The sequence below is a fragment of the Cydia amplana genome, chromosome 21 (assembly GCF_948474715.1).
Source record: "Cydia amplana chromosome 21, ilCydAmpl1.1, whole genome shotgun sequence".
In the NCBI taxonomy this organism is placed as follows: domain Eukaryota; kingdom Metazoa; phylum Arthropoda; class Insecta; order Lepidoptera; family Tortricidae; genus Cydia; species Cydia amplana.
The window spans coordinates 4032776-4051445 of NC_086089.1; the positions used below are offsets into that span (position 1 = coordinate 4032776).

At 40.5% G+C, this 18670-nt stretch overlaps 2 protein-coding genes across 2 annotated transcripts in view; both read right to left on the reverse strand.

Moving 5' to 3' along the window:
* The window catches only part of LOC134657817 (facilitated trehalose transporter Tret1-like), a 404724-nt gene that overhangs the window by 280066 nt on the left and 105988 nt on the right, over window positions 1-18670 (reverse strand). The window lies entirely within an intron of this gene.
* LOC134657804 (long-chain fatty acid transport protein 1) lies at window positions 354-18281 on the reverse strand. The gene is made up of 12 exons (XM_063513369.1): window positions 18183-18281; window positions 16311-16562; window positions 9176-9326; window positions 7541-7778; window positions 7199-7445; window positions 6600-6801; window positions 3693-3885; window positions 3275-3353; window positions 2516-2589; window positions 1866-2061; window positions 979-1069; window positions 354-753 (listed from the first exon to the last, which is right to left on the reverse strand). The coding sequence occupies exons 2-12, from the start codon at window positions 16523-16525 to the stop codon at window positions 442-444; spliced, it is 1998 nt and encodes a 665-aa protein (XP_063369439.1). The 5' UTR covers window positions 16526-16562; window positions 18183-18281; the 3' UTR covers window positions 354-441.

Here is an 18670-nt window from a genome sequence, read left to right on the forward strand (position 1 = left end):
CATGTCGTTCGGTGTACCCAGTTGTTCCAGGGAAAAACCCCTCAGAACCGATTGTGTCCTCCAGATTCGTTCCTCCAAATCTACATTCGCTCACATTGCATTCACTGAACATGGTGTAATCTTAGAACCGGTTGCACCAAGCTTGAAAACTTTTAGAGTCCGCTATAGAATGACAGTTACCGTCTCCATATTCAAAGTAGATCAGTTAGTCAATTGTGTGCTGTGCAACCCACCCTTAAAGGATGACTCACGCTAAAGCAGCCCAGGTCTGGGCCAAGGCGTCGGTGATCACGTGATGTTTTCTATAGAGAACGGAGTGCCGGAAGACTCTTCCCAGGCGCGGACCGTAACGTGAGTCGTCCTTTATTCTTATACTTATTAAAACAATTTTAAAACTAAATAGGAGTAAGAGTTCAACAAGAACCCCCAACATGGCAAGAATCACAGTCTTACGACACCTTTAACTATGTCATCATACAGCTTCCTCGTTAACGGAACGTATTCTCCAGTCTTCTGGTCTAGGAAATACATGGGGTCTTCATGAAGGTCCAATGTGTATGCTTGTTCTATTAAATCTTTCTTACGCAGCTTGAAGGTAGAAGTGAGAGGAGGCTCGGGCAGGACCCTGAGGAAGAGAGGTCTAGCGTAGGCAGGTAGAGAGGACCGTAGACCTTTGGTGAGGTAGGGGATGTCGAGTTTCCTCTCCGGGTCTGCGATGGCCGCCATGCCTGCTTTGCCTTCTACGTTTGGGATCTGAAATTTTGAGGTTGTAAACAGTTATTTATGTCAATAAATACGTCACAAAATTTTTGAGGCATTGGTAGATGGATGTGTACAAGTATTTATTTTATTCCATTTGCAAGTGTTCATTTTCAAACGAAAAATCTTAAAAGATAACACGCTTCTACGGTTTAGATTGGATTCATCAGATTTAGGTATTACTTTATTTCCTGGTTTAATGTGACAGTTTTAACTTACAGAAACTCCATAAACTATGGCATCCTTGAGTCCAACGAGCGTGCTTATGACTCCTTCCACTTCTGCCGTCGACACGTTTTCGCCTCGCCACCTTCATGCAATAAAATAAATAAAATGGAAAAATCTTACAAAAACTTACCTAGTCGCACTCATAGTATTTAAATTCAATAAGACATATTGTGTTGTATGTACCTACTAGATGACGATATATACTAACTAACCAATGATAAAGATAAAGAGATAAAGATATTTTATTTGCAAGAATACTTAATTCTAAAATACATAGATGTTGTTTTGTTAAGTGGTGTACAGTATTCAGTCGCACAAAACGACATGCAAATTTTACATAAAACGCTATCTACTAATACATACCTATGCAATAAACCAGTACATAAAAGATAGAGCTGCATCTATATGATCTCCATTGAACTATTATTACCTACTAACGTATAGCACAGGCACAGCGTTGTTTTGACAAGAAACCATGAATCGGAAACCACCAACCAAGAAGGGGAGCGTGAATCTCGCGACTTCGCGCTTACGATGTTTTGGTTGCGTGGTACAGGTTGTGAATGTTGTGATTGTGACAATTTCATTGTTTGGTAATGGCTTTTCTACTCAATGGTGATCTCTGTAGTTTTTGGTAGCAGCATAGTTGAGTTTAAGGAATCAGGCCCCGTAACAGACAACATGCCAATCGCTAACGCTACGTAGCGAACGAAACGCAAATGTCACTGTCACACTAATATGGAAGAGTGATAGAGAGACACAAATAGCGAAGCGCAAGCGAACGCTACCTTGGCTAGGCCGCCTATTAAGCCAATTTTAGTATTACGCATCTACTGTCTACGAATAGCGGTCTTCAGACGCACCATTACTTAGCTTACCTGAATGTATCTCCAGTCCGATCTTTAAAGTAAAAGTACCCGAAATGGTCCATAACGAGAATATCTCCTGTGTTGAAATAGCAGTCTCCTTCCTTCTTCACATTGCAGACCATCTTCTTGTCCGAAGCAGTCTTGTCAGCATAGCCCGCGAACGTCAGGATGGCTTTTTTTGGATCTATCTTGCCAAGTAATAGACCTATAATATAGAACATAGTTTTTCATCTCATACAAAGTAAAATCTAGTTTTAGAAGATACCCAAAAGTTTATGTTTGTAGTGATTCTGTATAGAGCGGCCACCACGACACAGGCCTAGTGTGGGACCACTGAGCTAGTTATGTAAATTTGTATTTTTTCTTTGAATAAACGAATTTTTATTTAGTTATTTTAGAGATTTTAGAAAATTTCTGCCAAAGATTTTCTAAAAATAATAATTTCCTAAAAACAACGACCTAGAAATTGCACTGAAGAGCAATAAAATACGTTCATTTTGTATAGAATTTCAATGCAAAATGCACCCTGCTGTCGCTTCTTTTGCGTGTGATTTATTCGAGAAGCTAACTACATATATGTCAAACGTTTACTTATTTGGTCTTGATATCTCTGGTATGGTATGGTATAGTATTATCTGGATTATTTTTGAAATGATTACCAGGTTCATGGGGTCCACAGCTTATACATCTGCCGTCACCGTCCCTTAGTATTGCACCGGTAATTTCGTCGCATCTGAAACGTAAATGTTAAACATAAAAACATTGAAATCTAACTATCCCAGCAAACGTTACAGTTAAAATAAACCAAGTTTATTTATCTTTTACTTTTACTTTTTAATTTACAAACAAGCTATATACAGTGTATTACTAAAAGAAATTAAAAACTAGCTTAAATCTAAAATAGGCCCTTGAGGCATTGTACCAAGGATGCTGGCGACATTTCCTCGCTGTATCGCAGTGCTGATATGTTGTGCGAGGTAGCCGCCAGCTCTTCGGTCACCAGTTACGTCAACCAGACGCTTCGCGATTTCTGCGAACAACTTATGCGCGCTGGGACCCCATGGACCTAGAGTTTCAACTCCAAATGGTACAAAATGGTACTCTCTACCGAGGCTCTTATATTTGTTTGCTGCTCTTTTACTTATCAGTAGGATAACCATAGTTACATCAAGTAAGGAAGAGTTTTAAAAAGCTTCTAGACCGGGCCGTGCTTTGGCCGAGGCGTCCGACATGTCATGATCGATGATCACGTGGTACTTTCCATAGAAAACGAAGCGACGGAAGCTCCAGCCCGGCCCCGGCCCGGTCTAGCGTGCAGTCATCCTTAAGGTGGAAATATGGAACAATGATGTTATGAGATGAGAGAACCATTCAAGAATATCACGAGATAGCAGAATTTTTTTCAATAAGTTACTTACTTGACTAGAGTTAGAGGGTAAATTGATGATACAAGCCGGCTCAAAAAACCAATGGCTCCTACTTTTGAATCCAAGTTAACTGCAAATAAAATATCAAATACATTAGGAACATCTGAATCAGCTACAGGGTAAGCAAATAACCAATGGTGACAAGCCGGCCTTTTAACCAATGTTACCGATAAAATTATCGCTTGTAGCTAAATATTTTCTGATTTCCATGGTTGGCCCCATATAACTCTAAGACGACCAGTCTGGTGGCCTATCCTATTCGGTAGGTATCCAGATATACAACCTCAGTCCGTTGCCCAGGATGTAGCCAATACCTACCCAAATTTTGTTTCCTTAGGTGGCCTCATAAAATATGCGAACTTAGTGTAGGTATTGGCCCTCGATGTAGTCAGTTCCAACAAAAACTTACTCAAATTGCTATTCCCCTCCGTCGCCCCGTAGAACTCCATCACCCTCTCGACGCCAAAGCGCTCGACGAACTCCTGCCAGATCTGCGGCCTTAGTCCGTTCCCCATGATCACGCGCACTCGATGCGCCCGGTCGCTGGGTGAGGGTGGAACTGCCAGTAGATAGCGGCATATCTCACCAATGTATTGAGCTGCCTGGAATACGTTTCAAAGAACGGGTCGTTAACATTTTGAGCTGATTGTGTTGAGCCGAAAAGACTTTGTACGAAGTGTTGACAGTCAATATTTCTTTGAGAGAGATAAATATAAGAGTCGTAAGAATTACCTAACACGGACTTAAACATGAACTTCGATTAGTGGGCATCTGAATGGCTTTTAAGAAGGAAATTGAATATAGGGTCATTGGTTCCTAAAATTGGTTTTGTAACTCCTAAGAGTCCTAAGAATCAAATTGGAGTTTTAGATTTTACCATCGCTGTCTTTTTGGGATAAAACCTTTGAGTATATAGCCTAAGGAGATGTGATAACGTAAACTCTTCGAACAAATTTTTTCACCACTTTAAGCGGGGGGCGAGGTAAACACCTACAGCACACCACCAAAAGATAAGTAACTCAACAGACACAGATTTTGCTGTTGCGACAAACGCACACTACAAAAAAAATCAACACATCAAAAATTACACGCACACAGACAGAGTTTTCACATAACTATGCAGCATACATACGAACATGATAGTGATGGGTCACATCTAAAGAACGAGTCAAATCAGTTTGATGAATGAACTGAATTGTCTTATACCTACTATTTATTATAAAATTGTAAAAATGAAAATTCTGTACATTGAAGATATTAGGTAGCCAATAAAATGATTGTTTGTATGTATGGCTGTCTGTATTTGTGTACACGCACAGCTAAACTGTGGAATGAACTGTCGCCCGCGGGTTTTCCGGGCTGATACATAGGGATATCGTCCCATAGAAAATTTGAATTTCGCGCTTTTTTTTACTGACATTATTTGCTTGATCAGCTATATTAAACAAACTGCAGTGATTGAATGAATGAATGATTCATTCAATCATTCAAATGTTGAGTCGCTTTTTAGGGTTCCGTAGCCAAATGGCAAAAAACGGAACCCTTATAGATTCGTCATGTCTGTCTGTCTGTCCGTCTGTCTGTCCGTCTGTCTGTCCGTCTGTCTGTCCGTCCGTATGTCACAGCCACTTTTCTCCGAAACTATAAGAACTATACTGTTGAAACTTGGTAAGTAGATGTATTCTGTGAACCGCATTAAGATTTTCACACAAAAATTGAAAAAAACAATAAATTTTTGGGGTTCCCCATACTTCGAACTGAAACTCAAAATTTTTTTTTTCATCAAACCCATACGTGTGGGGTATCTATGGATAGGTCTTCAAAAATGATATTGAGGTTACTAATATCATTTTTTTCTAAACTGAATAGTTTGCGCGAGAGACCCTTCCAAAGTGGTAAAATGTGTGTCCCCCCCCCGTAACTTCTAAAATAAGAGAATGATAAAACTAAAAAAAATATATGATGTACATTACCATGTAAACTTCCACCGAAAATTGGTTTGAACGAGATCTAGTAAGTAGTTTTTTTTTAATACGTCATAAATCGCCTAAATACGGAACCCTTCATGGGCGAGTCCGACTCGCACTTGGCCGCTTTTTGAATTTGTCACATCCCTTAAGACCGATTCGTCCCCGTACCACTGTATTCATGTTTACATTTTTCTGTCGTTTATGTATCGCAACGGTTTTTTCTTTAAATGGAGATTGTACTTCAATATACATTTAATAGTTAGTATAAAACTTATTTATGATAGGAAACGCGATCTTGTTGCGAATTTGAGCTATCAGATCGCCTTTTACCGATAATACTGCACAAGTCACCATTTTTTAAGAGAAACGTCTCGCGACACCACAGACAATCCAACCTCTAGACATGGCATAGTCGCGTTACCCCCTCTGCCACACATACGGTAGCGTTACTCCATCTTCGAGTCAATCCCGAGTCAGTCCGTTCAAAGACACGGACCAATCACGGCACGGGATTCGCTCACCTCGTCCCCCCGCACCCCCGTATTTTTGGCAGCATCGGTTTCATGAAAGAATTTGCCTAAGCTCAGTCTAGAGGTTGGATTGTCAGTGCGCGACACGGAACGATGCAAAATGGCGGTGAAGCGACTTCAAGTAGTTTTATATAACGTGTTTGAACAGTTGACCAATGTACTTTGCCGGAGGGGGTCGCCCGTGTATCACATCTCCTTAGGCTATACAGTGTGTGGCCTATAACGCGGGAGAATAATTAAAACGTAGATTCTACTACTCAAACAATAAAACTTTTGTTCGACAACTTTTTGAAATTATGTAGTCTTAAAATTGTCCCTTTTTCAAACAAACTAAATAATATTTTCAATGTACTTTAAATTCCGTCTAATTGACATCGCCCGTCAGTCTTGTCACCGTACAGGCATAATCAATTTCGTGATACATTGCGTGTTCGATTAAATTTTAAAGTGTTTTAAAATACAAACCACAAGTTATTTTTAAAAGTTGCTGAACAAACATTGTCTAGTTTGAGGAGTAGAATCTACGTTTTAATTATTCTCCCGCGTTATAGGCCACACACTGTATACTCAAAGGATAAAACATTCTGGCGGCCTAGCTAATGTGACATGTGACAATCGCTATCGCTTCGCCATCGAATCGCTTTGTGTTTCTCTATCACTGTTCCATATTAGTGACAGTTGCATTTCTATCGCTACGGTGCGTAAGCGATTGGCATGTTGGGTAGGCGGCCTGTACAGATTGTTAACATCAGGCCAAACAGGAGTCCGCAATGTTGTTCTAAGGCATTACTTAATTAGTTAGAAAAGGCGACTCACAGTGCACCCGTGTTTCGCGACATCTTTCCAATAGTTCGAAGCTGAGAACTTCTTCCTTAGCACCACTGTGCTGCCCAGCACCAGCGCCTGCCCTGCACCAAGAACTCCACCCGCCGTGTGGTGCAGTGGAAGAGGATCGTATATGATGTCGGATGATGATAGCCGTGCTGATGTGTGGACTCCTAGTGGGATTAGGAGATACCTGGAAGGTTTACAAGGCCATTTTAATTTAAATTGTACAGTGTAGATTAGGTTAGGATTAGGTACTCAGAATCACGAACTCTTTGGATACTAATAGGAGAATAAAAGTATCCAACTTTAAATAAAACCGCTTACATGTTAGTTAAGTGATGTGAAAGCTCGTCTTGATAGAATAATTGTAAATTAATATAGTACAAGACCTAAACTTAGAGCTTTAACAGTTGGATCCCAAAGGATCCTATAAGTACATAGAGTCCGTTTTTGGTGAACACCACTGCATTTTGATCGTCCAACTCAAATTCCCCGTGTTGCAATGTTTTTCTTTACCAAAGAGTAACAGGTGATTGTCAAGGAATTATATCTTGGTTGTTTTGCAGCTAGAGTAGATGAAAACTCACCTGATATTAGTAATGACTGCAGCCTTAGGAAACCCAGTGGTCCCACTAGTATAAATATACATAAGCGTGTCTCGCGGACTGGCAGTGCCCGCCTCTGTAAAAGGTGCTGCACTCATCTCAGTCAGCTCTGACGCGAGAGGAGCAGCATCTTGTAAAATTGTAGCTGATTTCTCCAATGCTGGACGGTCAGGAGAGTTGAACTGGAAAAGAGGTATGTCGTGGATCTCGCTCCGGATTTCTTTGACGGCTGGAAATAGAGAAACGGTTTCTATAGTTCTTTATAAGTCCCAGCAAAGCAAAGACGTATAATATGAAAGTACTAGGAAAGCATAACCAACTCACCATCCGCCAACTCATTTCCAAACACCAACGCCTTACATCCGGCGATCTTCAAACAATGCGTCAACTGAGCGCCTCTAAGGTTTGTATTAACGAGGGCCGTGGTCACACGGAGCTTGGCTAGACCTAGCCAGATGAAAACGTATTCTGGCTGGGTTTCCATGAAGAGCGCGATCACCTCGCCGCTCTTGAAGCCCTGGCGCTTGAAGTACCAGGCGATGCGGTTGCTGAATTCCTCTCCCTGGAATTAAGAGAGAAACTTAGATGGGAAACGTTTAGAAAGCTGTGTTCTGTGTCAAGATTCAGAAGTCTTTTTAAGACTTTATGCTTAAGCAAGCCCCCTGTAGTAAGAAAACTAACATCTTCTTTTTGACTCGGCGAAGACCTAACTCACAACATTATCAAGGTGTGGAGTGAAAAAAGCATTACCTCTTAAAGATCCTAGATGACTGTTTAAAATTAATTTTAAATTAAAAATTAAAAAATTAAATTTAAGGAATTATACTTTTAGTTTTGGGGTAAACGAAATCTTCGTTAGGTAACTGATAAAACATAAAGATCTTCCTTAATTTGCCACTAGATCCTCGGCCCTCACTGTATGAGCATATCAGAACATATAGACAGACGATGAAGATACTGATCAGTTTCAAGCAAACAATACAGGTTAACCTTCAAATTTCAATTCGGCAGCCGTATTAGGTGAATGACCATTATAATTACGCTCAAAAGTGATGGTCATACATAATGAAGTACCTGCCTTTTTCTTATCAGGCGTCTAGACAACAATTTGCATAACCATGACACCACCATTGTGTTTTACATATAATGATATACCGCATATTGAAATGACGATTACTAGAAGATGATGTACCTAGTTGTTTTTTGCCATCAGGCTGCAGTATCGTGTACGTTTATTTTAAGAATTACTGAACAGGGGCCCGTTTCTCAAAAGCTTGTAACTTGTTATACAAGTGGAAGTCCGTTTCTAACAAAAGTTGTCAAAAGGTGACTTCCGCTTGTATTACAAATTACAAGCTTTTGAGAAACTGGGCCCAGGCATCTTGCTGTATGTGTTACGTGTTTAACATGGTGATCCATCTGTTATTTTTCACACAGCTTAGGTACGGTGTCAGCTGCTGTCATTGTCATCTCAATACAATTTTGTGTTTTATGTTTATACAATTTTGTCAGGTGCCTGCTGAGCCATCTCCGCCCGACGTAGCATCACCCTAAGTGTAAGGCCTGAGTGGACGCTCGAAGCGGAGCGTTCGGCGGGACGTACAGCGTAGCGTCGGGCTCACAAGTAATTTGAGCAGCGTGTACTAAGGCTGCTCCTATAAGTTTGCATTTGTTTAACACGCACGCCGCACGCCCCGCCCCGCTGCACGACCAACTCGGGCGTCCACTCAGGCCTTACACTAAGTGTTGTTGGACGAGCAGCGGGGCGGGGCGTGCGGCATGCGTGTTAAACAAATGCAAACGTATAGGAGCGGCCTTAGTACACACTGCTCAAATTACATGTGAGCCCGACGCCACGCTGCACGTCCCGCCGAACGCTCCGCTTCGAGCGTCCACTCAGGCCTTACACTAATAATGATTGTATCCTCATCCAGAACCGTTTCTTAAATAATGTCTAACCTGCCGGAATGTCAGATGACGGTCACCCATGACGAATGCCTTCTTATCAGGGTCCTGTCGAGCCACCTCTGCCCATCGCTTCACCACCGTCATGCCTCTCTTCTCCCACATCCAGATCTTGAACATGGTGACCAGGAGCACTCGGAGACCTCTGGAAGTAGAACATTTTCTTAAACATGTTTGTTGGATCTGTAGTCTGACACTGATATTTGTAGAGCCATAAGATCGTGTATATGTATATTTTTTTACTTATCATGTTCGTAAAGTTAATCAACATACAGTTGATTATTACCTTGATAGTGCAAAAAGTAAAATCATTGTGTTTGGCTACTGAAAATAGGGACTAGAAACTGGCGAAAAATTACAATAAAAAGCTTTGGATTCGGAATTCACTTCTTCCATTTCATGTCCTTCACCTTTTTCATATTCGACCTCAAAAAAAATATTGTACTGTGATATGTTCATTGACCGCAGCGTAGCGAAGGTCTACGTTTTGACTCGGGCATTTTGCTTTTGTATGTCCGGATGTTCTCCTCTACAGGTCGCAATTCTTAACCGATTTTCGTGAAATTTTGTAACCGAATTCTATGACTAAATAAAAAAAAATTGTCGATCCGGTTTTTGGAAATTTTTCAAAATGGCGGAGTCGTGATAGCTCCCGCCTAAACAAATAGTCGTATCGGTATCATAAGAGTTTTTTTCTTTTTGAGACATATTTACATAGTAAATGGCAAAAAATGCAGAAAAATTGTATTGCTGGTTTAGGCGGTATTTAGATATTTAGTTTGTACTCGAGAATGAGTAGCCGAATTTCGTCAGCTTGGCAAAGAACTATCATGGCGCATTTTGTAAACAATCGCTTTTTTTGTTTGCACACAGAAAGTCTGGGTTCGATCCCCTGTAAGCCATAGCTTTTTGTATTTTTTTTTTCACTTAAACTTCGTATTTTTTTTAATAAATAAAATCTTTGTATTGTTGATTGATCAAACCGCTGTGTGGCGCTGTCATCGTGCACGGTCCCAATAAGCTATGCTCGCGAGGTCTACAGCTCACAGAGCCACTAGTTTTAATTATTCGCTAAAAAACCTAAGATATTCTATAACAAAACAAACATTGAACATATTACCATGAAAAGTTTACAAGTTGACCCTAAGACCTATTTTTTTTAAACTCAATATGTATAAACAATACCTAGTTATTTGTACAACAAGAGAGTAAAGTTTGATATTTCTTCGAGTGCTTATTTTGAGTCCCGCGCAAGCGAAAGATTCTATAAAAGCGTGATAATAGCGTTGCTGGGGTGAAAAAGAAATAAATATTATAGGACATTCTTACACAAATTGACTAAGCCCCAAGTTAAGCTCAATAAGGCTTGTGTTATAGGTACTCAGACATCAAAATTTTATAATATACAAATACTTAAATACATAGAAAACACTCATGACTTGGGAACAAATATTTTGTGCTCATAGGACCATCGGCTTCATAGACGGGGTCACTAGAAACTAGGCCAGGGGCCCGTTTCTCAAAAGCTTTACAATGGATGTCCCTTTCTAACAAGCTGTCAAAAAGTGACATCCGCTTGTTTTACAAGTTACAAGCTTTTGAGAAACGGGCCCCTACCGGTCGTCAACATTGAAAGTGTATATAAAAGTATACGTGTTAATACCGACAAAACAACATCCGCTCGGTACCTGAGCTATCATCCAATCGCTCCTAGTACCAGCGTACCAGGCAATCAGGAGAGGCCAAGGTCCAGAAAATTGTATCGTACGAGTCGTGTGACACCTTGCGGTGTCAAACGACGTAATCACGTCCTGTACGAGCTGGCACTTACTTTCCTCTTTGGACGGCCCCGTAGACAAAACGCAACGCAACTGTCACTATCACACTGATATGGAAGAATCATAGAAAGACACAACGCGATTCGATGGCGTAGCCAAGTGATTGTTACCTTGGCTAGGCCGCCTGTACAGACACGATTGACGCCCTCCATACAAAGTTTGTATACAGGGGCAGGCGTGTCTCACTCCGCGATTTCGTCGCTTTGCTACAGGTAGCTAAAAGTACATCCGTTCGGCCCCAATTTTGGGGAAAGCCATAAGTCGCGCGTGGCGCTGTCGCCACCTAGCGGCCATATCTGTGCTGATCGTAACAGACGCGTTTTGTTAGAGAGTGAGTCTTCTGTACTTAGAACTATTTTTTTATTTTTTTTATTATTTATTTGTCTTCTCTAAGTTAGGTAATTTTATAATACGTATATAAAAATAAAATACAAAAACAATACAACAATTTTTTTATTTATTATTACTTCTCTTTATTTATTTATCATCTTAAGTTAGGTTAATTTATAATATGGATATAAAAATAAAATACAAAAACACTTACAAAAACAATACAAAATACTTATAAACATATTATAAAAAAAACCTAACCTAGGGTGCCGCCAGCAGCGGGGCAAGGCCCAAGCTGCCGGTGGTCAGGGCTGCAGAGAGAGGAACCGACGGACTATCCGCGCCGTGTCCAAGATCACCGCCTTCTGCATCTGACCCTTGATCCAACCACCTAGCGAGAGTCTCTCAAGATGTTGGTCGAGACTCTTCGCTATTAGACCGTTCGCTGATACAACTATCGGGACAATGATCGTCGAATCAACATCCCACATGGCGGTTATCTCGTGAGCCAAGTCTAGGTACTTACTGGACTTGTCCTTCTCGGCTTTCACGAGATTCTCATCATGGGGGATGGTGATGTCAACGAGCACGGCCCGGCGTTGCGCTCGATCTATTATCACAATGTCAGGCTTATTGGCTACAATAGTCCTGTCAGTGATAATAGATCGATCCCAATAGAGCGTGGCACGGCCATTCTCGAGAACCGGCACAGGTGAATACTTGTAGTACGGTACTTCGCGGTCCACAAGACCGTATAGAAGAGCAAGCTGCTGGTGAATAATCCTGGCTACGAGATTATTATTATTACTATTATTTATTCTGTGACAGGGGTATTCAGTATTCAAGTATCTTTGCAGCTGACTGAACTTAATTGACCCTGTGTTGATTGTGTAAACTGCAAATGTGTACTAAATAGCATCTCGCTGATTACTTCAATTAGAGCCGTCACGGCACGGCATAGGGCTTCGTGTGAATGTCGCATTTCTATTATTACGTGCACATTTTTTATTACTCTTTGTGCCTTAATTAACTAGTGGCTATGTGTAAGACTGTGATTTTCAAAGAATCGACATAAAATCCATACAATTACGTTAGAACGGTCCGACAGCATTATAACCATGAATCGTATAATATAGTTTATTCAAGAAAAAACTAGTTATAAGTATATGTAAGAAATCCGCAACGCAGGCTTCGTCCGGTGGTCACAAATTCAAATCAGCAACATGCTTCGTCCCAAAGATACCAAGGATGATATCCGCAACAGGCTTCGTCATTATAAAATCTAAGTTAAACAATATAACCGTCACTAATCGTACCTGGCTCAAATGTCCCCATTACGCTGGCAGCGTTACCGCGCTGAATGGCCAATGAGATCTGTTGGACCAGGTACGATCCGGACCGAGGGTCGCACCTCCTGTCCCTCAGCCGCCGACCCAAATCCCTCACAAACTCCCTAGCCTCCACAGCCCAAGATCCCGCAGTCTCGACTGCAACTGGGACAAAGTCGTACTTACATTGGTTCCAGGGCAGAATATTTGGCATGTTTCATTTTGGCGGCATACTCCGCGGCTGTTCCAGCAGACCTGACAGTGAACCGGGATGGTTAACTACGAGTATGCGCGTCTAATAGTGATAGCAACAAGCGGGTCAATGTACGAAAAGCCACGTGGAAAGCGTCTCTTCTTTAGTCACTTAGTTTCAAAGGAAGTGAATATATATGTAGGTAACTATGTTATTATTTAATTATAATGTAGATGCAAAACAATGGGTGTGGGGGGGGGGTCTAATCAACCACGTCCAACGTTCCAAATTACTTTTTTATTTCGTTTTTAGGGTTCCGTACCCAAAGGGTTAAAAACGGGACCCTATTACTAAGACTTCGCTTCTGTCCGTCCGTCCGTCCGTCCGTCTTTCATCAGGCTGTATCTCATGAACCGCGATAGCTAGACAGTTGATATTATTTTCACAAATTATTGATATTTATTGAAATCAAATATTACAGCATTACAGCTAACACCAATGCACTGTAAAATTAAGTAAGTAATAATAAAGCGATTAATAAGCTACCTATTGCATGTTTGATTCGCAAAAACGTAAAAAATCTTTAAAAAGTTTATGTATGTCGTATCTATGTTGCCGCTATAACAACAAATACTAAAAATAAAATAAAATCAATATTTAAGGGGGGCTCCCATACAACAAACACGATTTTTTTGCTCTATTTTTTGTTGATGGTGCGGAACCCTCCGTGCGCGAGTCCGACTCGCACTTGGCCGGTTTTTTCAATGTAGGTACACCGAGTTGCAATATTGCATGGTCACTCGATTCGAATCTCGATCGATTGAACGATCTTTACAAATGTCTCCAAACTTGGGTAACATTACCTTCATCTCCCCAGTCGGTTACAAATTTGAGGAACAATACCAGGAGCACAGAAACATACCGTGGTGTGATCGCACCGGACGAACCAATTCCAATTCAGCAATTGATGCGGGCGCTGGGCCACTCACGTAGACGCGACGGGGATTTGTGGAATTTTTAAAATCTCGTATCCAGTACCGTCTTTACCATAAGGGCACACGGGGCCCGTGCCCAGGGCCCCCATCCTCAGGGGGCCCCCAAGGACAGACAGTAACAGTATATTCGATTACCCATAATAAATAGAAAATCATAGTAGAAAAATGTTAATTTAATTAGCTTTCTTTATTTTCCAAAAGGGCCCCAAATTCTTATGTGCCCAGGGGCCCCAGCATAGTTTAAGACGGCCCTGCTCGTATCAATCAGATATTAACAGACCGTAGCCAAGATGCCGTAGCGAACGAAACGCCTCTCTCTCTCTCTCTCTCTCTCTCGCACTAATATGGAAAAGTGATAAAGCGTTAGCGTTTCGTTTGCAATCGATTTTCATCTTGGCTTAGGCATGACGTGACATACATTGATTGAGGTCTCCCTAGGTAATATTTATACCTATGCGTTTTAAAAATCACTTATTGATGTATCTGGGAACGAGCCGAAGTAAGCGCAACTTTTCAAAGCAAAATTGGCGAAAACGAAAAACGACTGAGCAGACTGAGGTTTAATGGGATTGAGTCATTATCATAGGAGTTAGGTCAAAAAGGTTACAGAAGACTAACTTTTGCCCGCGACTTCGTTTGCGTGAAATAATAATTATGATTGATAAAAGCTATCCTATGTCATTTCCCGGGTCTCAAATTATCTCCATACCAACATTCACCTATATCAGTTCAGCGGTTTAAGCGTGAAGAGATAACAGACAGATAGTTACTTACACATTTATTTTCGAGGGAAAAATCTATAGTCTAATTGTAAATTTCTCGTTAATTCAATGCTACTTGACACCAGGAATGCATAAAGCAAGAATGGTGGACTTTGCTCTGTTGACAAGCAAATGGAATGAATGGCGGTCCGTGATACTGGAGTAGGTATAAACAGCAACACTCTTAACTGTCCATCGGTGGACCTTATGCCTGTTGTAATAAGGTTTACGAACTGTTAGTTAACAGTGTGGGCGATGGTATATTGAAGTAGGTGCGCGACCTATGCTCCCTTTGTAGCAAATTAATACTCTGGTATGGAGGTAATGTGGAAAATTCTATCGGGGTCACCAATCAACTTTTATTGGAGTCAGTATTTTTCTATTGGGTAACATGTATCCAAACTTGGGTAACATTACATGAGTATGTATACCAACTGAGGCCTGTGGCAAATTTATGGAATGGTCGCAACGGGGTTTCGGCGCTTATTCGCGGCCTCTCGGCTCCATTTGGGCCAGGGGTCTGATTTGCTATTCTAATGAAAATAATTATGCAGCTTATATAAATATAAATGATAGCCCTAAACTGTTAACTCGCGATTTGTAAAAAAAAGACGATTTTTTAGTCTATTGTCTCTATTGTTTTGTTTATGTTAATAATAATAGAAGGCGGTGATCTTGGACACGGCGCGGATAGTCCGCCGGTTCCTCTCTCTGCCGCCCTAACCACCGGCAGCTTGTGCCTTGCCCCGCTGCTGGCGGCACCCTAGGTTAGGTTTTTTTTTGTAATATGTTTATATGTATTTTTTATTGTTTTGTAAGTGTTTTTTATTTTACTTTTATATTCATATTGTAAAAAAAACCTAAACTAAGAAGACAAATAAATAAAGAGAATAATAATAATAATAATTTTCAGGCGACAGTTTCAGGGGCCCATCTAGTCAGCGGCGAGTCACCACCTGCCTCGATAACGTGTGTTAAACATTGTTATGGCAGGTGTCCGGACTTCTTTTACAATAGCCCAGTCTCATTGTCCACCCAAAGTTCAATCCATAGACCAATTTTATTTACTGTTCACTTTTTCTACAATAGTTCCAATGCCTGCTGAGACCGGTTCATGGGTGTCTATTGTTGCGCCTGTGAACGGGTTCCAGCAGGCGTTCTACATGACATAAAAGCTCTCCAAGGGGCCTCTACGTGTTGGATCTATATCCCCACGCAAGCCTATCAAAAGACCGGGATTATAGGCCCGTGAAAGCCAAAAGGAGATACAAATAATAATAATTCAGCCTATATACGTCCCACTGCTGGGCACAGGCCTCCTCTCATGCGCGAGAGGGCTTGGGCTATAGTCCCCACGCTAGCCCAATGCGGATTGGGGACTTCACATACACCTTTGAATTTCTTCGCAGATGTAAGTATGCAGGTTTCCTCACGATGTTTTCCTTCACCGAAAAGCTAGTGGTAAATGTCAAATGATATTTCGTACATAAGTTCCGAAAAACTCATTGGTACGAGCCAGGATTTGAACCCGCGACCTCCGGATTGAAAGTCGGGCGTCATATCCACTCGGCCACCACCGCTTTTTTTGTTTATGTTACTGTACATTTATTGTAAACTACGAGTTTGGTGAGGTGTGCAATAGAGTGTATTGTATTGTAGTCTAAAATCAGAAAATAAAACTTACAACATGTCCCTATAGAACGTCTTCTTCCAAATGTACACCCACTGATATCTATTCCCAGTCATCAGATACGCGGATACCAGGGCCACAGACGTCATCAGGAGGCTTGATCCTCTGACCACCCATCCTAGCAGCATACCAGCAACTCCTATTGAAGCGAGGATGGTGGTCTTCTTACGTTCCGCTTCTTCGAAACGGACTACTGTCTTTTCTGTCATGTTTGGTTATGTGTGGTGCATAGTAGAGTTAGTAGACCTGAAACAGACAGGTTTTTAATTGCGGGATGAACTGGACTTGGAACTTTGGAAGACCTGAAACAGAGCTGGTTCAAGATCAGTGAATAAATTGGGACCTGCATTGGAGTAACACTGGGGCAGAATTCAAACAATAATACCTTTGCTAATGATCAAAAAAATTAAAAAAGCTACAGTTTTGGAGAAATCATCGACATTTGGCTCCATACATTTTTAATTTAATTTTTATTGTACAAGAGAAAACTCAATCGTACAAAAAGCGGACTAATGCTATAAGTCATTCTCTACCAGGCAACCTACATACTATAAAATATACTTGAGCGTAGGTATTTCAAACTGTTTTGAACACTATGGCTTTTGGTGAAAGTACTAATTTTATTTGCAATGTGTTTTATTTTACTCTAACCACGAATAACTTTAAATGTACTAAGAGAAATCACGATAATTATAACTAGGCTCAGTAAGGACATTAGAAGCAGGTCTGATGATGGCGTCCGAAAAGATGGACATATACATAATAAAAATAACTCAACTTCTTTAGGTTTGGGTCGATATTATGGTATGCTTAACTGGCTTGCTTTCCTGTAGACATCGCTAAGTTAAGGGAGCCTAAAGCTATTTTTTATGCTGCTGCACCGTTACAGGCGAGATACATTTATTTATTCAGTACCTGACAGAAAAACGGGATATGTATGTATCAGAGCCGTTAACATATATTGTATTGTCCACAGAAGTGACCTTTTTCTAAAATGTGTTAGGCCTTTAAATCAGTAGGTCCTAAAATTGGCCATAAATCCGGATCCAAGCAGAATGTGGTCCATACGTCCTGAGGCCTTACCAAGATATCTATTGCGATTCTGTTTCGGACCTAAACTGAATTGCTAAGGGACGGAGTTATGCGACTTATGTAGCTCCGTCCTTTAGCAAAACAGAAACGCAATTAGACATGATGGTAAGGCCCCTGGCCTTTGTAGTGTTGTTTTATCATTACACAGATAGAAGGTTAAGGCCATGTTTTATCAGACAAGAGCCCTTGCTCTGTGTCTGTTCATTATTCAGCCGATACGTAAATTCATGAAATAGAAGTTAATTTTGTACCCGTGTATTTGTACAAGTACAAATTAAATTCGAATTTTGAACTCGTAGAGAAATAAAAGATAGTCCAAAATTTAAAAGCGCCAAAATTTCCCTGGGTCTTACGAGGAGGTTGTTTGTCTGTGACGAGGGTGAAAAAATATAAGTGTGTTTTATTTTCATACATTCGATTTTGTTTAAAAGCAATTTTGAATAGTTTATTTAATTTTTATCTTCAACTATACTTGACTTTAGACAATCATCTAAGTACATCAAACTCATCAAAGTTGCAGTTCCGTCACCAGATTCGTCACCTTTCGATCCAGAATTTTCATATAGTATTTGTGCAAAAGAACTCAAAACCGGCCGCTTTACCTACTCATAAAACCCAACCAGAAAAGTGTAAATTAAGTAGACATTTCTAAAGAACTGCACCAACGTTCAATAAACTACTTAACTTCACATCAACAAACCAGTATAACTTAAGCAAAACAACACACTGGCCGAAAATAACAAGGAAAAACTACAGAAACAAATGAAAACCTACCTTAAAAACGTATCACTACTGTCAAAAATACCGAGACTATCCGATAAATGTAAAAAAACCAGTAGCGTGCGCACGCGACGTTAGTTGCGACAACACTGCCTTGTGTATAGTTATGTATGACACAATAGTTCGAGTTAATGGTGTTATCGAAAGTTATAAATAAAGTTGTTTCTAACGGTTGACGAAGTGACGATGTGACTAGTCACAAGTGTCACAACGTTGTAGGTATTATCAGGCGTGGCTTACTCCGCGATTTCGTCGCCTCGCAACAAGTACCTAAAAGTAGGTACATCCGTTCCACATCAATTTTGGTGGATAAGTCGAATATTCGCATTATACTTTTCAATTTACACATTCTATGTCAGTGTATATTGTAATGATTTATAGTAACATTCTGTACAACGCTAACATATTATAATGAATAGACAACAAATACATCTAATAGTTTACTATGATCATCATCATAGTATTATTTCAATGCGAAAATC